We start from the raw sequence: 24317 nt of genomic DNA, 5'->3' as shown, positions 1-24317 counted from the left end.
GGTCAAAATAAGGTCAAAATAAATGAAACAGCAATTGTCCCCGTTTCTGTATTTCATCATGATAAAATGTATACATTTTTCCTAAAAAGTTGGAAATGTCCCCAGATTGCATATGAGAAATCTGGTCACCTTATCTTACTGGGTCTGCAATATTCACTATGATCAGACGAGACCACGATGAGATACATTTGCTTTCATCCAACTAGTACTGCAAACAAACCCAAGCACAGACCGAAGGCCTATTGCGCCATGTTCTCGAGCATGCGTCGGCAAGGCAAGGCAGGTTTATTTGTATAGCACATAGCTCAAAAGAAAGCAGCAAAAACAATGAACTACTCGTCCCATACAGTTGCCTATAAAGTACAGTATTTCAAATGTTACGCAATGGTTGTAGCGCCTCCAAGCGACAGAACCGAAGAACTACATATACGGAAGCCGCACGGTTCCCTCGGAGCCGTCTGTTGTTGTGTGCGTGTTCTGAACCCGACACACGCCGCGGAGGATGGCGGACATCGGTGTTGACGAGCTGAAACAGCTCGAGTACCTGTCTCTGGTGTCTAAAGTGTGCACGGAACTGGACAACCATTTGGGAATAACCGATAAAGACCTCGGTATGTAAACTAACATGTCAACTAAAAGGGTTTAAACAAGCGTAACGCGTTTGGTAGCTCGACGTGGCTAACCGGCTAACTGGCTAACTGGCTAACAATGGGTTCAGTACGTGATGTTATGTTACGAATGTGTAGCTAAATATTGCTTTTATTAACTTCCAAAGAATCGTTTTTATACATGATTGTACGTCCGAGTCTCTTTTGAATGTGATTAATAACATCAGCTACATGGAGCCAGTGTGTTGTTGTTGTTGTGCTAGCTTGGTTCAGCTAACAACGAGCTAAGCTAACATACCTGTGTGATGGTGGTTTCTGTCCAGTGACGTCATTAATCACACTACTGTTTCATCTGATGACGTAGCTGAGTTCGTCATCTGCCTGGCGGAGAAGCAGCCCACCTTCGACGGCTTCAAATCACTTCTGTTGAAAAATGGAGCAGAGTTCACAGTAAGTAAGACAGGCCTAACTTCACCATGGTTACATAGAGACAGGCCTAACTTCACCATGGTTACATAGAGACAGGCCTAACTTCACCATGGTTACATAGAGACAGGCCTAACTTCACCATAGTTACATAGAGACAGGCCTAACTTCACCATGGTTACATAGAGACAGGCCTAACTTCACCATAGTTACATAGAGACAGGCCTAACTTCACCATAGTTACATAGAGACAGGCCTAACTTCACCATAGTTACATAGAGACAGGCCTAACTTCACCATAGTTACATAGAGACAGGCCTAACTTCACCATAGTTACATAAAGACAGGCCTAACTTCACCATAGTTACATAGAGACAGGCCTAACTTCAACATAGTTACATAGAGACAGGCCTAACTTCACCATAGTTACATAGAGACAGGCCTAACTTCACCATAGTTACAAGACAGGCCTAACTTCACCATGGTTACAAGACAGGCCTAACTTCACCATGGTTACAAGACAGGCCTAACTTCGCCATGGTTACAAGACAGGCCTAACTTCGCCATGGTTACAAGACAGGCCTAACTTCACCATGGTTACATAAAGACAGTCCTAACTTCACCATAGTTACATATGTGTTGACAGATGGACGTGATATGGTGACTGATGGTGACTTTCTCTCTCTTACAGGATTCTCTCGTCGGCAATCTGCTCAGGCTTATTCAAACCATGCGACCTCCACCCAAAGCTTCTTCAAGCAAAGGTAAATGTAGCTTTTTGTAGATCTTACCCGGGTGTAACACTAATTCTGATATCTAGATTACAATTTAGTATGCTTTTCACGCCGTGTCTTACCTCTATGTCGCTGTACATATATTATAGCAATGCTACTACCATAGACACAGATGTTATTGTTCATACTGCGCTTCTGACATTGATGGTGTTCTGTTCCTTGTCTCTGTCAGGCTACGAGCCTGCGGTGAAACAGAAGAACGAGAAGGAGAAGCTGAAGGAGTTGTTCCCTGCGTTGTGCCGAGCCAACGATGCCATTCCCAAGGTAAGGCGTCTCATAACAGACGAGGCGTTGATGTTGGCTTTGAGTATGTGGGGGGCGGCTGTGGCTCAGGAGGTAGAGCCGGCATCTAATTATCTCAAGGTCGGCGGTTCAATCCCCGGCTGGCCACGTGTCGGGGTGTCGTGTCGGGGTGTTCTTGGGCAAGACACGGAACCCTAAATTGCTCCCGCAATGAGCGCGGCCGGGGCGCCTTGGATGGTAGCTTGCCGCCGTCGGTGTGTGAATGTGTGTGTGAGTGGGTGAATGAGAGGCCATTGTAAAGCGCTTTGGAATAAGGCGCTATATACGTGCAGTCCAGTATGTGAGCTTGAGAAATCTAACCTATTTCCATAAACTAAGTCAGGGGATTGGGATGTTCATGGAAGGGGGGGGGGGGGGGGGGAGAGGGTGGTTTGCACTGTAAACGAAGCCACTCACACTAATACCAATAGTGTTTGTGATTGACTAGTGTCAGCCTATATACGTTTTTTGTGTAATTATCATGACTTTGAAATCTGTTACATATTGTCATCAGAGCTTCTCTCTCATCTCGTCTCCTAGATCCTGGATGAAGATGATCTGAAGGTAGCAGACGATGCCATGAAAGAGCTGGAGATGTTCATGCCCAGCGTGAGCAGAGACCAGGAGGACTCCAAGAGCAGCAGGTAAAGAGGACATCTTACTCATCACACTCAGTGGCTAAGTGCATAGAGTTCTTCAGGCTACACCTTAACTGTCCCTCCTAGGACCTCTTCATCCCCTTTACCCCCCCCCATGTACAGTTTCTCTACTGTAAAACAAAATACGACATCTTAATCCTTCCTTCCTCTAGCATTATGGCTGCCAATGGCCCCTGGCCATAGCATAGATTGCTTTTTCTTGCTATGACTGATGGATAGATGATTCACTTACTTAGACGGATGTAGGCGTCTGCTAAATGCCAAAGTTGTAATGAGTTATCTTGAAACAACATATTTACTTTACTGTCATTGCGTTAGTGTTTCAATTGGATATGAATAGCCAGACCTCGTCGTCTAGCATCCTCGTCTATGCAAGTCCTATGCACAAATAAGTCAGACTTTGTTCCAAATGTGTTTGATCAGTGGTTCATTCTTCATAGGTATATCTTCATATAGCGGGATAGTGGTGGCCTACCCTAGCAGATAGAGTTGGACTGGTGATCAGAAGGTCATGAGTTCAAATCCCACCTGGGAACACCACCACTAGTGTGTCCTTGAGTAAGGCACTTATCCCTAAATTACTCCAGGGGGAATGTCCCTATAATCTAATTGCATGTCGCTTTGGATAAAAGCATCTGCTAAATGGTAAAAATGTAAATGTATATGTTGGTGTAAAGGTAGAATGCCACAAGTGTTTGCTTGTGACAACAGTATGGTCTGCTTTCTGGCATCTCTTTTACCTCTTTTAGCTCGCTAGGGCGATACAGCTAGCTACCTAGCATCGACTACGCTGGTATCGATCACATTGCAGTTAAACAAATTGAATAAATTAATGACAAACTGATTTCTTGGTCAGTTAGTCACGATAATCCCGCCCCCCCCCCAGCCCCTGACGTAAGTGGTTCTTGGTTCTAGACCAGCCAAGTGTCGGAGCCACTCTGGAACCAGTTTTCCTGGCAGAGAGCCGGTTCTTTTACTGTCGAAACACGAAGAACTGATTTGAGATTAGACAGCGGCTCCAAACCGGCCCTCGACCCTCCTTGGTTGAGCAGGGGTGTTTGTAACCGTCCCTCCGGCTCTAATCTGATCTCAGGTCCGACAAGAAGCGGCACCACAGCAGGAGTCGCAGCAGGAGCCGAGACCGCGACAGAGACCGTAGGAGACGCCACCGCTCACGCTCCCGCTCGCGCTCTAGATCTCGCTCCAGGGACCGGCACAGAGACCGCGACCACGACAGGGACCGTGACAACGACAGGGACAGAGGGGACAGGGACCGTGACAACGACAGGGACCGAGGGGACAGGGACCGTGACCACGACAGGGACCGAGGGGACAGCAGGCAGCGCGATCGCGGCAAGAAGCGGGTGTCCCGCTGGACCGACCGCAGCCGCACGCCCAGCCCCCGTAGGCCCAGCCCCCGCAGGGACCGGGAGAAGGAGCAGGACGAGGACAAGGGCTGGAAGGACAAGCACGTGGACCGCCCGCCCCCCGAGGAGCCCTCCGTCGGGGACATCTACAACGGGAAGATCACCAGCATCATGCAGTTCGGCTGCTTCGTGCAGCTGGAGGGACTCAGGTCAGTACGACGGCACAATGAAACGCCTTGTTGTGATGGAACGACAGTGTCATCACTCATTCAGTGAAGGGTGGGGGTGAACATGGGCTCCTACCAGTAGAGACTGTTGGAAGAAACCAGGGCTAATGTGATGGGCAAGGCAAATTTATTTGGATATTTTCATACAACAGGGGCAATTCAAAGTGCTTTACATACAGCATTAAAAAAAGATACGTCAAGAGGAGAATAGTAAACTGATTAAAAAATAAAAGTAAAATGAATAAAGAATAGATATATAAATATATAACATGTTAATAAGATAATAGAAATTAATTTAAAAAAAGACATGGATGGAAGTGTTAGTGTTTATTCATAACTGTTGCAAAACATCACGGTAGGAAGTGGAAGCATGTATCCAACCTTCCTTCCTCTGTTCCCCCCTCCGTAGGTGAGTTTTAGAAAACGTGTGATCTTGTTCCTTGTGTTTTAGGAGCTTCAGCTCAAGTCCTTGTGTTTTAGGAACTTTAGCTCAAGTCCTTGTGTTTTAGGAACTTTAGCTCAAGTCCTTGTGTTTTAGGAACTTTAGCTCAAGTCCTTGTGTTTTAGGAACTTTAGCTCAAGTCCTTGTGTTTTAGGTACTTTAGCTCAAGTCCTTGTGTTTTAGGAACTTTAGCTCAAGTCCTTGTGTTTTAGGAACTTTAGCTCAAGTCCTTGTGTTTCAGGAGCTTCAGCTCAGGTGGTTGTGTTTTAGCAGCTTCAGCTCAGGTGGTTGTGTTTGGTGTGTGTTGCAGGAAGCGCTGGGAGGGTCTGGTCCACATCTCTGAGCTGCGCAGGGAGGGCCGCGTGGCCAACGTGGCAGACGTGGTCAGCAAAGGTCAGAAGGTCAAGATCAAGGTGCTGTCCTTCACCGGCTCCAAGACCAGCCTCAGCATGAAGGTGAGACAACATAACCTGACCCTGTTCTTACTTTTTAAATTCAGGTGACAGACGAATCTCCTTAACTATTCCTATAGTACTATTGGACTGACAATACTAGCTCTGTAGTTTTGTTTTGATAAAGTTATTGTATTACGTGTCAGAGAAGCTTCTACACAGAGTCTATATTAAACGTAAGCTATTAGGCTAGCTAGCTTAGCTACGTTAGCTTAACCGGACCTCAAGGTTTTCAGCAGGTTCAAGCAGTTCAGCGTTATAGCGTTAGCTAGCTGGCTAGATAAGTTAACTTAGGCTGTGTCCACCAACGAGCTGTATACGGAACCAAGCTAAGGTAAATAGATCATCACACTTGAAACTAAGTTTATGGCCTCTCTTACACAGTTTTCTAGGCAGTCTTATCAGTGTGAAATGCTAGATTCCTACAAGATAAAACGTAGCCTTCTACCAAATAAAGAGTCCAAAACCCTGCCTTAAGAAAGTGTCATCTACAATAGCACATCATACTTGAAACTGACAAAACGACCTTGCCCCCCCTCCCTCCCTCCCCCCCTCCCTCCCTCCCTGCCAGGATGTGGACCAGGAGACGGGGGAGGACCTGAACCCCAACAGGAGGAGGAACATGGGCCCTGAGGGGGAGGAGACGGCCATGAGGAACCCCGACCGGCCCGTCAACCTGAACCTGGGCCACACCCCCGAGGTGGAGGACGACACGCTGGAGCGCAAGAGGCTCACCAAGATCTCTGACCCCGAGAAGTGGGAGATCAAACAGGTGTGTGTGTGTGTGTGTGTGTGTGTGTGTGTGTGTGTGTGTGTGTGTCCATGTCCGTGTCTGTTCATGTGCGTGCTCGGTGCCAACTCAGGGGCAGGGGGATTTTCCAACAACATCACTGGAAAAGGAAAATCCAGACTTATTTTGATAAATCTCACCTGACTTTCTTTATAACAAGCATAACAAAATAAATCGCTTTTATGTCGAGGTGCTGTGCCTATGCTTAACATAGAAAGTTCCACAGTCCAGCGAGCTCGGGACAGCGGGCAGGACACCGGAGCCAGCAGGACACCGGAGCACTCATATCTGCGCGTTTGTCACAGCGTGTTCCGCTGCCCCGACGTCAGTCCCATGGAAGTGTCAAGCACAGCCTTCCCCATAGAAATACATCGGTGCGCGATTTACATTTCAGAGATGTACAATCATGTTTATTTAGAAATAAATTATTACCTGTGGTGTTTGACAGCATGATAGGCGCGAATTTCCCCCCCTTGGTGGTATATGACGCTATAGTTGTTATTATACCAAAACAACCGGCAATCTAATCCGAGCAGTTGTTATTATGTAGCCAAATATTATCGATGGATGTGCCATTTCTGATGGAGGGCAGTGAGCGGGAGACTCATCAAGGACATGTTGTTAATTAATGCAGTGGACAGCGGCTGTTTCTCCAGCGTTCCTGTCACATCGGATTTCGTAACGTCATAAAAATAAATCTGTAACTCATGCATTTTTCCATGTTTCCCTTTGATGGCATATGACGCCGTAAATGTAACTAAAGTTCAGCCGCAAAGTTGTTGCACTGTTGTCTTATATCAGTGCAGACCGGCAGCATAGGAGCACAGGTTTCATACAGGTTAGAGCTTATTCTGTCATGGTCTGATAATGAAGCATTGTTCTTTTTTATTTGATGACTTGTTTGATCGATTGATAGCGTTCAAGTTCATTCAAGTTGTGAATGAATCGCGAGCGTCAATGCTTTTCTACGATACTACGTGTAATGTCACTTGGACATAGAATAATAAGACACTTGAGTCTGGGTTCAACAAAGGTATAACCAGTATACTTCGGTTCTCTCGACACCTGTCAGTCACCTACTGGTATATCACGAACTCTCTAAGGCACATGCGCTGTCCTGACTATGAATTAACCCATTCATTACACTACGGATGACGTCGTGAAGGGTTGTCCCATTTCCCCCGGGGAACCACTACAGCTTGTGGCTCTGTTCGGAGGCCTTGTCTCCAAAGCGAGTGACTCCAAAACGAGCCGAAGTGGTAGAAAAGAGAATCGGGATTGGGCCTTAGTTTCAGTTGTTATTAGGGCTGGGTATCGCCACTGATTTCCCAAAACGATTCGATTCCGATTCACAGCTCCCGATTCGATTCGATTCACGATTCGATTCGATTCGATTCCGATTCGATCTAGTTACAATATACATTTTTTGCTTGAATATGAAAGAGATTCTCCGAACTAATGCTATAAATGGTTCAAGGAACCCTATAACATGTAGCATTGTTAAACATATCAATGAATTGACTCCAAAGCAGTTACATGAATGTACTTTTTATTTACATATGACTTTGCTTTTGTCCAGCTCATCTCTATCGTCACATTTTTAAAATCCAAAATGCACCCAGACATCTGACTTTAAGCCTGGTGGTGACTTGAGTGTCCCTGCCATCGCCATGTTTTTAGATTTTAGTGTTGAGACCTCACGTTGCGTGAGATATGATAAATTCTTGTAGCGCGAGATCTGGCCACGAGATCTCGTTGCGGGTTGAAGCTGCAAGCAAAAAATAAATAAATAAAAAAGATCGATCTCGGGATTTATGAATCGATAATCGCTCATTTAATGAAGATCGATTCAGAATCGGGAAATCGATTTTTTGAACCCAGCCCTAGTTGTTATGTTCTGTCTCTCCTCTCTGCAGATGATTGCTGCCAACGTTCTCTCTAAAGAGGAGTTCCCAGACTTTGATGAGGAGACCGGCATCCTGCCCAAAGTAGACGATGAAGAAGGTATGTTTAACAACAACAACAACAACAACAACAACAACAACAAATGTATTCATGAAGAACTGACATCATAGATGTGACTGTCGTGTACTGGAAGTTGATTGGCCCTCTGACCTGTCACTCAGACGAGGACCTGGAGATTGAGCTGGTGGAGGAGGAGCCTCCGTTCCTGAGAGGACACACAAAGCAGAGTATGGACATGAGTCCTGTCAAGATCGTCAAGGTACGTGATTGGCTAACTAAAGGTTCAAATGATGAATGAATATAATAGGTTGAATTGGACCCTGTCAGTGATCATTGTGAGACCTGAGAACTCTTTACGCACATTTTACACTTTTAAACTTTAAACTTTTAAAAAATGTTTTCGCAATTCCGGGATTTGCCACACTTCTGTGTCATCACCTTCTTAAAATAATATTAATTTATAATATATATCTACCGGTATAATTTTATATACAGTATATATATATATATTTTTTTTCTTTTTAAGTCATATTTTCAAGAGAAAAACTTTTTTTTTTTTTACATTTTTATAATCTCTCTCTCTCTCTCCCTCCCTTCCTCTCTCTCCCCCTTCCCTCTCTCTCTCTCTTTCTCTCTCTCTCTCCCTCCCTCTCTCTCTCTTTCCCTCCCTCTCCCCCCCTCTCTCCCTCTCCCCCCCTCCCTCCCTCTCCCTCCCTCTCCCCCCCTCCCTCTCTCTCTCTCTCTCTCTCCCCCTCCCTCCCTCCCTCTCTCTCTCTCTCTCTCTCCCCCCCCTCCCTCCCTCCCTCTCTCTCAGAACCCAGACGGGTCTCTGTCCCAGGCAGCCATGATGCAGAGTGCCCTGGCCAAGGAGCGCAGGGAGGTGAAGCAGGCGGCGCGCGAGGCCGAGATGGACTCCATCCCCATGGGCCTCAACAAGCACTGGGTGGACCCCCTGCCGGACGGTAAGGACGGGCCCCCCCCCCCTCTCTCTAGAACCGACCACGTGGCGTCCAACCATCGCACGGTCGGTCGGCAGATCGGCGGTTCGAAAACCCCGGCTGGCCACGTGTCGAGCTGTCCTCGGGGGCAAGACACCGAACCCAAAATTGCTCCTGACGAGCGGGGCCCGGCACCTCGCGTGGTAGCTTGGCCGCCGTCGTGTGTGTGTGTGTGTGAACGAGGCGGACGAGAGGCCGTTGTAAAGCAGCTCTGGAATAAGGAGAGATATAGGCTTAAGTCATATAAGTCAGTCCTTTTACTCAGGGGGTGTTCTCACTAGAACATTTGCTTCACTTGAAACGGAGTTTAGGATAAAGTTCGCTTTGCTCTGCGTCGTTTGGAGCTGTGAGAACGCGCATTTGATGTCGCTCCCGGAGCAAAGAACCAACGGATGCTCCGCTTAAAAGGGGGGTTTCGCTTCGGTTAGAAATGACGCATCCATCACTTTGCTTCGCTTCGCTTTTGGTGAGAGCGCTGCTTGAGGCAGTCCATAGGAAAACAACAGCGCACGCGTGTTGATCTGGATAAGAGCGGGACAACGGGCAATTTGGCTATTTTTTTCTGACCAATCAACTACCACGTCTGTTGCTTCGATTGCGTATGTTACTTCGTTTACATGAAGGGCTGTGAGAACGCAAATCAGAGAAATAATTTATGCAACAATGTTGCGAACTCATCCACTTGCTCCGGATCTTGATTCGGACTTTCATGTGAGAACATGACCGTAGTCCTTTTACTCAGTCCTTTTACTCAGTCCTTTTACTCCTTTTACAGTCCTTTTACTCAGTGCAGCCTTAAGTCTCCAGGCTTCCTCTCTGCTAGCATAGCTGTCGTAGCCGGGGGGGGGGGGGTTGAACAGGGCGCCAGAGACGGTGGTCTGGTTTCCAGTAAGGGACGGCCGGTCGTTATAATAACAATAACAAACAACAGTAATGCAGCGTGTTTACTTCCATGGCCCGCGGAGGTAATGTTGTTAAGACGCTGGGAGGAAACAGGCCACAGTGGCACTGGAGGAGGTCTGTTAGCCCTCCTAACGAAGAGGAGGAGGGAGGGAGGGAGGGAGTGAGGGAAGGAGAGGAGGAGGGGAGGGAGAGGAGGGGAGGGAGAGGAGAGGGGAGGGAAGGGAATGAGAGGAGGGGAGGGGAATTAGCGAGCGATAGCGGATATGACCGGGTCTGACTCACCCCCCACCCCCCAGGGGAGGTCACATGACCGGGTCTGACTCACCCCCCAGGGGAGGTCACTGGAGGTCAAATACTATGTTGAGAATGAGAAGTGTTTATTAAACAATGAGGTTATTAAACCCACATCCCTCCCTCCCTCTCTCTCTCTCTTCCTCTCTTCCTCCCTCCCTCTCTTCCTCCCTCTCTCCCTCCCTCCTTCCCTCCCTCCCTCCCTTCCTCTCTCCCTCCCTCCCTCCCTCCCTTCCTCTCTCCCACCTTCCCTCCCTCCCTCCCTCCCTCCACAGTGGACGGCAGGCAGATTGCCGCCAACATGCGGGGCATCGGCATGATGCCCAACGACATCCCAGAGTGGAAGAAGCACGCCTTCGGAGGCAACAAGGCCTCCTACGGCAAGAAGACCGCCATGACCATCCTGGAGCAGAGGGAGAGCCTGCCCATCTACAAGCTGAAGGAGCAGCTGATCCAGGTCAGAGGTCACCCACAGACACCACACACACACACGCTCAGAGGTCACCCACAGACACCACACACACCCTCAGAGGTCACCCACAGACACCACACACACCCTCAGAGGTGACCCACAGACACCACACACACCCTCAGAAGTGACCCACAGACACCACACACACACTCTCAGAGGTGACCCACAGACACCACACACACACACTCTCAGAGGTGACCCACAGACACCACACACACACCCTCAGAGGTGACCCACAGACACCACACACACACCCTCAGAGGTGACCCACAGACACCACACACACACCCTCAGAGGTGACCCACAGACACCACACACACCCTCAGAGGTGACCCACAGACACCACACACACACTCTCAGAGGTGACCCACAGACACCACACACACACTCTCAGAGGTGACCCACAGACACCACACACACTCTCAGAGGTCACCCACAGACACCACACACACACTCTCATAGGTGACCCACAGACACCACACACACTCTCAGAGGTCACCCACAGACACCACACACACACTCTCAGAGGTGACCCACAGACACCACACACACACCCTCAGAGGTGACCCACAGACACCACACACACACTCTCAGAGGTGACCCACAGACACCACACACACACTCTCAGAGGTGACCCACAGATACCACACACACACCCTCAGAGGTGACCCACAGACACCACACACACTCTCAGAGGTGACCCACAGACACCACAGACACAGGCATCAACATATACAACAGTGGCAACAATCAAAACAACAATCGAAAACATTACGAGGCACTTTTAAACACAACACACTTCTTACTGTTTACTCTCCCCCCCCACCCCAGGCGGTCCATGACAACCAGATCCTGATTGTGATTGGAGAGACGGGCTCGGGGAAGACCACCCAGATCACCCAGTACCTGGCGGAGGCGGGATACACCACCCGGGGGAAGATCGGCTGCACCCAACCCCGCCGTGTGGCCGCCATGTCCGTGGCCAAGAGGGTGTCTGAGGAGTACGGATGCTGCCTGGGACAGGAGGTGAGGAGGGGGGAGGGAGGGAGGAGGGAGGGTGCTGTCTGGGACAGGAGGTGAGGAGGGAGTGTGCTGTCGGTGTGTGAATGTGTGTGAGTGGGTGAATGAGAGGCCGTTGTAAAGCGCTTTGGAATAAGGCCGCTATATAAGTCAGTCCGTTTAACATTTATTACCCCCCCATGCCCCCCCCCCCCCCCCCCCCCCCAGGTGGGCTACACCATCCGTTTCGAGGACTGCACCAGCCCGGAGACGGTGATCAAGTACATGACGGACGGCATGCTGCTGAGGGAGTGTCTGATCGACCCGGACCTGGGCCAGTACGCCATCATCATGCTGGACGAGGCCCACGAGAGGACCATCCACACAGACGTGCTGTTTGGTCTGCTGAAGAAGGTAGGGTCGCCTGGATACGGTCTCTAAGGGCCTGGGTCGCCTGGATACGCTCTCTAAGGGCCTGGGTCGCCTGGTTACGGTCTCTAAGGGCCTGGGTTGCCTAGATACGGTCTCTAAGGGCCTGGGTCGCCTGGATACGGTCTCTAAGGGCCTGGGTTGCCTAGATACGGTCTCTAAGGGCCTGGGTTGCCTGGATACGGTCTGTAAGTGCCTGGGTTGCCTAGATACGGTCTCTAAGGGCCTGGGTTGCCTGGATACGGTCTCTAAGGGCCTGGGTTGCCTAGATACGGTCCCAGACACAGATGAAGACTATATTTTTACAATTCTTAAAAGACTTTAAAAAAAAACACGTTCTTCTACCACGAAGACTGCCAATGGCCCCTGGCCTGAGTTCGATTACTCTTCCTGCTACGACTGGTGGATTGGTGATTCACTTCCTTCATTTTCTATATATATATATGTATCTATTCTTGTCTTTTTTTATTTTCTTACTATCCTCCTTTTTCTGTATTTTTTAAGGCTATATGTAAAAGCACTTTGAATTGCCCCTGTCGTCTGAAATGTGCTACACAAACAAACTTGTCTTGCCCTCACACACACTCTCACACACACACTCTCACACACTCTCACACACTGTTGTGGTCTCTGGTGTCTGCAGACGGTCCAGAAGCGCACGGACATGAAGCTGATCGTGACCTCCGCCACCCTGGACGCCGTCAAGTTCTCCCAGTACTTCTACGAGGCGCCCATCTTCACCATCCCAGGCAGGACCTACCCTGTAGAGGTGCTGTACACCAAGGAGCCTGAGACTGACTACCTGGACGCCAGCCTCATCACTGTCATGCAGATCCACCTGACTGAGCCCCCAGGTAACACACACACTCACACACACACACACACACACACACACACACACACCTGACTGAGCCCCCAGGTAACACACACACACACACACACACACACACACACTTGCACGCACACACACACACTCACACACACTCCTGACAGAGCCCCCAGGTAACACACATACACACACACGCACACTTGCACACACGCACACACACACACACACACACACACACACACACCTGACAGAGCCCCCAGGTAACACACACACACACACAAACATGAAACATGATTAGAACTGGAACCTCAGACATTTAAAATGTCGGACACTGATTGATATTCACCTCCCCTCTCTCCCTCCTCCCTCCTCCCTCCTCCCTCCTCCCTCCTCCCTCCCCCTCCTCCCTCCCCCTCCCTCCCCCTCCTTCCCCCCCCTCCCAGGTGACGTGCTGGTGTTCCTGACGGGTCAGGAGGAGATCGACACGGCGTGTGAGATCCTGTATGAGAGGATGAAGTCCCTGGGCCCAGACGTCCCTGAGCTCATCATCCTGCCTGTCTACTCCGCCCTGCCCAGCGAGATGCAGACGCGCATCTTTGACCCCGCCCCCCCGGGCAGCAGGAAGGTAGGAACACAAGGAGTCATTCACACTTGACTTTCTATTTAGTTTTAATATCACCTTCTTAAAATAATGGCGTAAGTCATATTTTCAATAGTCAAACGTTTTAAGGGAGAGAGAGAGATAGAGAAAGGATGCTCTACTTTTGGAGACTTGGCCACTGTTGCTACTGTTGCAAGTTACGCTTGCCTGGCTCTTGGCAAGATAACAAAAAGGGAGACCACACATGGTTGACACTAATAATCTATTTAATAAAGAAGATAATGAATTAATAGAAATGTTGAATGCGAAAATGAATAAGAAAATGATAACACAACACAACGGCTGCTGGTCAACGAATCTGGACAACTCTTAGGAGGTGTTCTCACTAGAACATTAGGGGGTGTTCTCACTAGAACATTAGGGGGTGTTCTCACTAGAACATTTGCTTCACTTGAGTTTAGGATAAAATTAGCTTTGCTCTGCGTCGTTTGGAGCTGTGAGAACGCGCATTCGAAGTCACTCCCGGAGCAAAGAACCAACGGATGCTCCGCTTGAAAAGGGTGGTTTCGCTCCGATTAGAAACGACGCATCGAGGCTGTCCATAGGAAAACAACAGCGCATGCGTGTTGATCTGGATAAGAATGGGACGAACGGGCAATTTTAATTTTTTCGGACCAATCAACTACCACGTTTGTTGCTTCGATTGCGTATGTTACTTCGTTTACATGAAGGGCTGTGAGAACGCAAATCAGAGAAATAATGTATGCAACAATGTTGCAAACTAATTTCTCCGGGTCCTGATTGGGACTTCCATGTGAGACATGACCTTAAAGTCCCAGGGACAATTAGAATAATCACTCACACCTGATGGCTTGTCTAGAACAGAGAGAGATGGTAGACCACACAGGACAACAGACGCCACAGCGCCCACTATAGATTCAAGCGTGGATCGTCACACTACCAACACATTGTTGGATTTCCGAGAGAATCATTTTCGGTGGTTTATTTTCCCCACCTCAGGTGGTCATCGCCACCAACATCGCCGAGACCTCTCTGACCATCGACGGCATCTACTACGTGGTGGACCCCGGCTTCGTCAAACAGAAGGTCTACAACTCCAAGACCGGCATCGACCAACTGGTGGTCACCCCCATCTCTCAGGTAGGCTGACGCTACATCATCATCATCATCATCATCATCATCATCATGGGAAAGTAACACTGAATCTGTATCCGTATCTGATGGAAATGTTGTCCATCTTCTGAATTCACCCACACTGACCTCTCCCTCCCCCCTCCCTCTCTCCCCCTCCTTCCCTCCCTCCTTCCCTCCCTCCCATCCTCCCCCTCCTCCCTCCATCTTCTGAATTCACCCACACTGTCTTCCAATCCATCCTAACCCCCATGTCTCACACTCTCTCCCCCCCCCAGGCCCAGGCTAAGCAGCGGGCAGGCAGGGCAGGCAGGACGGGCCCTGGGAAGACCTACAGGCTGTACACAGAGAGGGCCTACAGGGACGAGATGTTGACCACCAACGTGCCTGAGATCCAGAGAACTAACCTGGCCAGTACCGTGCTGTCTCTGAAGGTACACACACACACACACACACACAGACATGTACACACACACACACACACAGACATGTACACACACACACAGACATGTACACACACACACACACACACTCAGACATACACACACAGACATGTGTACACACACGCACACAGACATGTGCACACACACACACACACAGCCAAATGTCACTGTTTGCTCAGACCTCTCCCCCCCTTCCCTCCAGGCGATGGGCATCAATGACCTGCTGTCGTTTGACTTCATGGACGCCCCCCCCATGGAGACTCTCATCACCGCCATGGAGCAGCTCTACACGCTGGGCTCTCTGGACGACGAAGGGTTACTGACCCGCCTCGGACGCAGGGTGAGAGAGGACAGGATGAAACACTGTTATAATGCTGTTATAATGCTGCTATAATGCTGTTATAATGCTGTTATAATGCTGTTATAATGCTGCTATAATCAGGGGTGCACATAACTTTTTGGGGCCAGTGCTCAGAGGAGCACCTAGGGATGCTGCTTGGTGCTCCCCGAGCACAGGATGGATGAAAAAGGGATACATGGATAACTTATATTAGCAAAACGACATTTATTCATAAATAAAGATGAACGAACAAATTATTGTGTGCAAAACAAATGCAAAATCAAATGACTGCTCTTTAAGCATGAAAGTCTGTCAGACTCCTTTAAACACACTGAAATAAACGGACATCTCTTTAAGCACTGCTCTGTTCTGTAAACACTGAAATCAACTTTTCAACAAAAAGTTACAGCCTAAGCATTTATTTATGCTACAAGCTTAATCATCATCATCACTGCTCTCTTGACTGCTGTAAGTTATCACTGTCCTCAATTTCAACCATGGTAGAGGATGTTGTAGGTAGGCTATCACTTTAAATAGCTCATTATTTTGATTGTGCAACAAAGTCTTTATTTTTCTTTTTTCTAATAGAATTCCCAACCATATTCCCTGGGTCAGGGGTCGAGGTGCGATAATGAAGCTGTAAAACAAACGTCTGAACGTTTGAAAGCTTCAGAGAAAAGAAACGTGAAGTCCCTTGGTGTTGTTTTTCCTTTTAGCGACGAGTCGTTCGGGACTGAATTTTCACGTGTCTGCGTGATAACCGTGATAACCGTGCGATACGCAATACGCGGAATGAAAGTACGAGTTACGATACTTTCCGAATGTTTTCGTGAGGGGAGTCGCCGCGCTGTTGTGATGGATTACTCGTCGGGCCTTCGGCTGAGGGGACGGCAAATAGTTACTTACTTAGTGGGGCTTGCTTCTTGGACCCAGCTGTTGGTGCGCAAAAGCGCCTTCATGCGGCATTAATGCCGAGCGGCGATGTTTTATATAGAAGGTGATCAAATACCAACATATCCTGACGCTACAGCTGCAGCAGAACATGGGGAACCCGCATACAGCACTGAATATGACTGACAGATACGCCCAAGACACACACACACACACAAAAATAATCAGCTCATTGAATATGAAGTACACACAAAACCGGGAACGCGCATACAGCACTGAACAACATTCGTAGAATATAAACTTGTGACTGACAGTCACATACACACACACACACACACACACTGAAAGATTATCAGCTCATCAATACAAGTAGGCCTACATGAGAGTACACGCACAAAACGGGCTAACGTTTAGGGCTGTTACGATTATTCGACGTCGTCGACGTCACCGACTACGTCAATACGTCGGTTAGCGTAATATGCGTCGGTTAGTCGCAAATAAAAAAAACGATTATTTTTTTTTTTTTTTTTTTTTTACCTTTATTTTACCAGGCGAGACAATTAAGTGTATGAGTGAAAATGGATAGCTACTAGCTAATGTTACACAAGCAATGTAGCTCACCACAGTTCGTATGTCTTGTCTTCTGGTGTTAGTAACGTTAGCTATGTAGCTGGCTAGCTACGGTAGCCTATTGTCATTGTGGTGCGAGCACCTACTGTACGTTATCTAGCTCGTAGCTCGCATGCTACGTTAGCATCAATTTAGCTAATCATAACATAGCAGCGAGAGTAACGTTAGCTAGCTATGTGTTGTGGTGATGGACAGACTTCTAAATGGCCATGTTGGCATTCAAGTTGGCTAAACATAGCAGTGAGGTGGAGACAAAAAAGTTTTTTTTTTTTTACAGTACAAAAATTATCGTTAGACTTATCGATAAATTAGTCGTTAGACTAACCGAATAATCGTTAAAATAATCGCTAGATTAATCGTTAGAAAAATAGTCGTTTGGGACAGCACTACTAACGTTACTCATTAACTGTTTACACAAGTAAAATCACAGTGTGACAGTCAGATGGAGCATTCAGTAAACAACCAACAGCAAGGTAATGCATATTATCAGCTGAGAAAACCAACTTTTACCTTTGATGACACCGACATAAGCCCTGTTTACCCGTACCTCCGCCGTTCTGTTCGTGATGATTTTAGATTATTTTTGCCCCGCGCATATTGCGTCTCGTATTGTCCAAATGTGCCTAGCTGCATTCCTGAAATCCAAATGTCCTGCAAAATTCAGACCAATCACAAAACTGTTTTGCAAGCGCGTCGCCTCGCGTGTGTTGAGAGTGATTCAGTCTCGATTGCATGCACTGTGTGGAACTTTAACGGGCGATGTCACGTGCGGTTGACGTCCGTTTCGGACACCAGGGGGCGAGAGAGGAACCGAAACGAGGCACCGAAATCTCTGTTGCAATTCGGTTCAAGTAACCGGTACCATACCGGTACCGGTTTTCGGTACCCAACCCTAGTTATAATGCTGTTATAATGCTGTTATAATGCTGTTATAATGCTGCTATAATGCTGTTATAATGCTGTTATAATGCTGTTATAGTGCTGCTATAATGCTGTTATAATGCTGCTATAATGCTGTTATAATGCTGTTGTAGTGCTGTTATAGTGCCGCTATCATAGTGTTTTAACAGTCATGTGGAAAGATAATACAAGCTCTGAATACTTCTCTTCCCTCTTCTCCCCCCCCCCCCCCCAGATGGCAGAGTTCCCTCTGGAGCCCATGCTGTGTAAGATGCTGATCATGTCCGTCCACTTGGGCTGCAGTGAGGAGATGTTGACCATTGTGTCCATGCTGTCTGTGCAGAACGTCTTCTACAGACCCAAGGTACGCCAGCTGCCCAGCAACCCTGCTGTAGGGGTAGTGGCCCTCTGTGGCTCAGTTGGTAGTAACACTTTTTGTGGGTTGTGGGTTCGATTCCCGCTGGGACCATACACACTGAAATGTATGCACTCACTGCAATGTACGTCGCTTTGGATAAAAGCGTCAGCTAAATGACATGTATTAATATTATTATAGTGGAGGTCTACCGGTATTAATATTATTATAGTGGAGGTCTACCGGATAGTGAGTTGGACTGGTGATCGGAAGGTTGTGAGTTCGAATCCCCACCTGAAACACCTCCACTAGTGTGCCCTTGAGTAAGACACGTAGCCCTCAGTTTCTCCAGGGGGAATGTCCCTGTAATCTGTCATTGTAAATCTCTTTGGATTAAAAGCGTCTGCTAATGACAAATTCTAAATTCTAACCCCTGGACTCGTATTATATTACTTATCAAGAAACCCTCCAAGTTGTCGTTGCTCTAAGAAAAGCACTTATGAGTCAGACCTTAGATGGGTTTTTGACTGTAGTGGTTGTCGTGGTAACTAAAGCCCAATTTATACTTCTGCGTCGAATTTACCCGCGGCTACGCCGTAGCCTACGCAAGGGTATTCCCAATTTATAGTTCTGCGTTGGTCGGTCTGCGTCGTGTTGGTCGGTGTACTCATAGCGGCATAATAACGTTTTTTTTGTTATGGTTTTTGCAAAGAAAATGTCAATGCATTGAAATGACATTAAACTAAGATAATTTATTATTATAATAAGTAATTACTTTATTAATAAGACTGATAAGACTATTAAAAAACTGTCATTGATTTCTGTCATGGCTTCCACATTTACGAGAGAGTCGGAATGTGACGCTACCAAGCGGACCAATCACAGTTCTTATAGATAACTTTACATTAAATATGTCTATCATCATCCGCTGTCAAACGCCACAGGTAATCATAGCGTAGGCACTGCCGCGTAGTTACATTTTTGGAGAGGTGCGTGTGAGCCTACGGCGTAGGCTCCGGGCAGAAGTATAAATTGGGCTTTAGGCCGTTGTAAGATAGTTGGGAGATGTGGTTCAATAGAAAGCTAACAGTCCATTGGGTTCTCTACAAGGAGAAGCGGGCCTTGGCTAGCCAGATAACTGTCCCTGCACTAGCATCTAACATCTTGTACTCTGTAGATATAGCATCTAACATCTTGTTCTCTGTAGATATAGCATCTAACATCTTGTACTCTGTAGATATAGCATCTAACATCTTGTACTCTGTAGATATAGCATCTAACATCTTGTACTCTATGGATATAGCATCTAATATCATGTACTCTGTAGATATAGCATCTAATATCTCGTACTCTGTAGATATGGTGTCTAACATCTGCCACTCTGTAAATATAGCATCTAATATCTTGTACTCTGTAGGTATAGCATCTAACATCCTGTCCTCTATAGATATGGCGTCTAACAGTCCCTGTACTCTGTCGATATAGCATCTAACATCTTGTCCTCTGTAGATATAGCATCTAACAGTCCCTGTACTCTGTAGATATATGATCTAACGTATTGTACTCTGTAGATATAGCATCTAACATCTGGCACTCTGTAGATGTAGCATATAACAGTTCCTGTACTCTATAGGTATAGCATCTAACATCTTGTCTTCTGCGTGTGTCAGGACAAGCAAGCCCTGGCGGACCAGAAGAAGGCTAAGTTCCACCAGCCCGAAGGAGACCACCTGACCCTGCTGGCTGTCTACAACTCCTGGAAGAACAACAAGTTCTCCAACCCCTGGTGCTACGAGAACTTCATCCAGGCACGCTCCCTGCGCAGAGCCCAGGACATCCGCAAACAGATGCTGGGAATCATGGACAGGTAGGGGGGAAACCCATCAGAGAATGGGAGAGAAGGGGGGGGGGAGAGAAGGTGAGATGGAAACTAATCTCAAAGATGTTGATCACCAGATGTCATTTATGTGACACGTTCTAATGCTTTGGTCCTCATGTCGGGATCCGATGTAATTATCAGACTTTTCTTTCGAAAAATGTGAACACATCTCCGCGTTGTTGAAAATCAACGACACATCGCTAGTCAGCTAACACAGCTTGTTTTGTGAGCCTGCTAACAAGTAAAGTAGTGTTCTAGTTAACTAGGGAGCAGTGGGGATTACTCACCAACTCCATTGCGTTGCAATGTGGCTTGACTAGCGAGTTTGTGTTCTGTTATCAAACACACCCGTCTTCAGTCACTGGTACCAGTGTTAACATTGTAGTCTTAGAATGAAGGATTAAATGATCCACACATGAATACGTTTTAGGGATGTGCATAACTAAATGTTGTCATATTGGAATAATCGGTGGGTGCTATGAACGAATAATCGATTCTTCTTTGTGTGCCGATATTCACAAAGGCAGCCGTCAAACATCGGCAAGAAATCACTTAAGCCAAAAGAAAAACACCTTTAACAGTGAAAAATCGAATTTATACTAGTATTAATCCTCATGAATCTCTCCTTCTGAATACTTAAATTAGGCTAACATAGCAATAATGCAGAACAGAAAAAAGGCATGCCGCTAATACCCTGCGCTCGCATTTGAGTGGCGTGCGCATTTTATATAGCTGTCCAGCCTCAGACTCTCGGAAAACAGGGACCAATGAAATGTTTTACTCACATCCAAACCTGAGGAGCACTGCTGCCCTCCAACTTTAGATCCCATCGCTGTTTCACCTTTCTGCAACTTAGCGTTTGACGCCTCTTAACAGCCACGGTACTTATGTTAAAAATCGACTTTGACCCTTGGGAACGATTATTAGAATAATCAATGGTTCTGTCTCGTCCCTAATCCGTCTTGCTCCTCTGGTCCTCAGACACAAGCTGGACGTGGTGTCGTGTGGCAAGGCCACGGTGCGCGTGCAGAAGGCCATCTGCAGCGGCTTCTTCAGGAACGCGGCTAAGAAGGACCCTCAGGAGGGCTACCGGACCCTCATAGACCAGCAGGTGGTCTACATCCACCCCTCCAGCGCCCTCTTCAACAGACAGCCTGAGTGGTGAGTTGGTGCTTTCCTCTCTCGCTCTCTCTCGCTCTCTCTCTTTCTCTCTCGCTCTCGCTCTCTCTCTCTCTCGCTCTCTCTTGCTCTCTCTCGCTCTCTCTCTTTCTCTCTCTCTCGCTCTCTCGCTCTCGCTCTCTCTCTCTCGCTCTCTCTCTCTCGCTCTCTTTCTCTCTCTCGCTCTCTCTCTCTCGCTTTCTCTCTCTCTCTTTCTCTCTCTCTCTCTCTCTTTCTCTCTCTCTCTAGCTCACTCTCGCTCTCTCTCTCTCTCTCTGGTGACTCCCTTTGGTTTTTTTACATTTACATTTTTGGCAATCTTAGGAGACACAGTGCTGGGGGGTAGTAGATGTCTCAGGAGACAGTGCTGGGGGGTGGTAGATGTCTCAGGAGACACAGTGCTGGGGGGTAGTAGTTGTCTCAGGAGACACAGTGCTGGGGGGTAGTAGATGTCTCAGGAGGCACAGTGCTGGGGGGTAGTAGATGTCTCAGGAGACACAATGCTGGGGGTAGTAGATGTCTCAGGAGACACAGTGCTGGGGGGTAGTAGATGTCTCAGGAGACACAGTGCTGGGGGGTAGTAGATGTCTCAGGAGGCACAGTGCTGGGGGGTAGTAGATGTCTCAGGAGACACAATGCTGGGGGTAGTAGATGTCTCAGGAGACACAGTGCTGGGGGGTAGTAGATGTCTCAGGAGACACAGTGCTGGGGGGTAGTAGATGTCTCAGGAGGAGCAGTTAAGGTGTTGTGTGCTCATGCTGGTAGTTACCAGATTACGTAGACCCAGTAACAGCTGAAAGTATATGTAAAATGTAAATATGTAAATATAAAACTTATAAATGTGATCTTGCATCTTTTGTTCTGAGGAGAATATCTGCCTGAAGCAGCTTCACCGCTGACCAAAGACAGTTTTTAAAGTAATCATGATTAGTGTCAAGACCATGTAACAGCTACCTCCTTTCCACCAACGTGAACCTAGTTCTAGTTCTGGTGCTAGTGAACCTAGTTCTAGTTCTGGTGCTAGTAAACCTAGTTCTAGTTCTGGTGCTAGTGAACCTAGTTCTAGTTCTGGTGCTAGCGAACCTAGTTCTAGTTCTGGGCTGGTGCTAGTGAACCTAGTTCTGGTTCTGGGCTGGTTCCAGTGCTGCTTCACAGTTGGGTCAACTTGCAAACCTTCTAAGAACATTGTAAAGTAACATTTTGCTTATTATTAACACTGAATGTAAGTGTTCTAGTGTAATAGCTACCTAGCATCGACTACACTGGCATCGATCACATTGCAGTTGAACAAATCGAATAAATTAATGATACACTGATTTCTTGGTCGGTTAGTCACGATAAATCCAGCCCCTGATGTAAGTGGTTCTTCGTTCTAGACCAGCCAAGTGTCAGAGCCACTCTGGAATCAGTTTTCCTGGCGGAGAGGCGGATCTTTTGCGAATAATTGGAGATTAGGCACCGGCTCTGAACCAACCCTCACACTGCCTTGGTGGAGGAAAGGGCATATGCAATGCCAAGTGTTCCGGAAAGAGTAATAACACTGTTATCTGTTTCTCTCTTCCCTAACCCTCCCCTCCTCCCCCTCTTCTCCCCCAGGGTGGTGTACCATGAGCTGGTGCTGACCACTAAGGAGTACATGCGGGAGGTGACCACCATCGACCCCCGCTGGCTGGTTGAGTTCTCCCCGGCCTTCTTCAAGGTGTCCGACCCCACACGCCTCAGCAAGCAGAAGAAGCAGCAGCGTCTGGAGCCGCTCTACAACCGCTACGAAGAGCCCAACGCCTGGAGGATCTCCCGCGCCTTCCGCAGACGCTAGGAGCAGCACACACACACTTAATACACACACACACACACACTTACACACTTAATACACACACATACACACTGTCAATCTAGTGTTGGACTTGTGTACATTGTATGTTTTTTGTCTGTCTTTTATTTTCTATTTAACATAATCTGTTTTGGTTCATGGTGCAGTGAGGCAGTTGTGTTCTCTCAGAGGTGTCAGTCATTACGCCGCTGTTCCTACAAAGACATTTGGGTCCATGAGTCAATGTTTTCCTCCCCCTGATGATTCCTCCCCTCTGATACTTAAGATCTTTTTATGAGCATCAAAAGAAAGACTTTTTTTTTTCTCAGTTGTATAGGCCAATAGGCTAGGTGCACGATCTCCACTACTTCCTGAAAGGCACCTTGCATGAACATATCCTGTCTCACTCTATGCTCTAACACTGTGTGTTCCAACAGTTTACCGCACAGCTGATTAATCAATTAAACCAATAGAGTGAGACAGGATATGTTCATGCAAGGTGCCTTTCAGGAAGTAGTGGAGATCGTGCACCTAGCCTATTTCGGTTGTGGCCTCTAGGCAGCCTGTTGACTGGTTAGGGTTGAGAACATGACATCTAATAAGTAGGAGAGCAATTCGACAAGGCAGTGAAAATCTCTGTTTTAAGGGCACAAGTGCTTTGGGCAAGAATATAACTTTTTTTAATGATGCTTTATACTTAAGAAATGGATGCATGTACACTAGCATTGTCTTTCAGTGATTGCTTCAACTGTCCCTGCCAATGGAATATGAACAGTGGAGTTCTCTTTTTACTAAATATGTGATGCTCTTAATTGTCTTGTGTTTTTGTGTCTTTACTGGTTGTGAAAGACTTTCAATAAAAAAAAGAAAAATAAATCTTCCTCCCTGACTGTTTAGTTAGTGTTCCACCAATGGCATGACCCTGAGAACCAGAACCGCTTCTGTTCCATCTTACTGCACACAAGTCTCTGGCGGTGATGGGTAAGGCTACAATGTTCATCCCATGTTATTTGGCATTCAGGAGACCTGTACAGAATGGGATGGGTGATGTTTTGTATCTTGCTGTTTCTGATATTTGGGCTCTGGTAGGTGGCAGCCAGGCTCTGAAGGGGGAATTCAGAACACCCAAGGCGAAGTCCTTGCACAGTGTGTTTCTTCTGTCTTGGAGGGTAGGGAGTGACTGGGTTTGGAGTGTGTTTTGGTAACTGGAGTATGCTCTGCCAAT

The 24317-nt window shown here is 47.5% G+C and overlaps 1 protein-coding gene across 1 annotated transcript; it reads left to right on the top strand.

The window, feature by feature from the left end:
* The first annotated feature begins 490 nt into the window (after positions 1–490).
* dhx8 (DEAH (Asp-Glu-Ala-His) box polypeptide 8) lies at positions 491–23949 on the top strand. The gene is made up of 23 exons (XM_080542118.1): positions 491–611; positions 973–1058; positions 1726–1798; positions 2001–2092; positions 2651–2754; positions 3863–4345; positions 5116–5260; positions 5829–6029; positions 7964–8051; positions 8174–8271; positions 8827–8974; positions 10480–10661; positions 11508–11702; positions 11904–12089; positions 12748–12958; positions 13377–13558; positions 14555–14695; positions 14965–15120; positions 15332–15469; positions 18126–18254; positions 19916–20112; positions 21106–21285; positions 22879–23949. The coding sequence occupies exons 1-23, from the start codon at positions 503–505 to the stop codon at positions 23096–23098; spliced, it is 3744 nt and encodes a 1247-aa protein (XP_080398244.1). The 5' UTR covers positions 491–502; the 3' UTR covers positions 23099–23949.
* The last annotated feature ends 368 nt before the right edge of the window (positions 23950–24317 follow it).

This window comes from Nansenia antarctica, assembly GCF_963989245.1.
Source record: "Nansenia antarctica genome assembly, chromosome: 11".
NCBI lineage: Eukaryota > Metazoa > Chordata > Actinopteri > Argentiniformes > Microstomatidae > Nansenia > Nansenia antarctica.
Note: the sequence above shows the minus strand (reverse complement) of the source record. Positions and strands in the feature narration are given on the sequence as shown.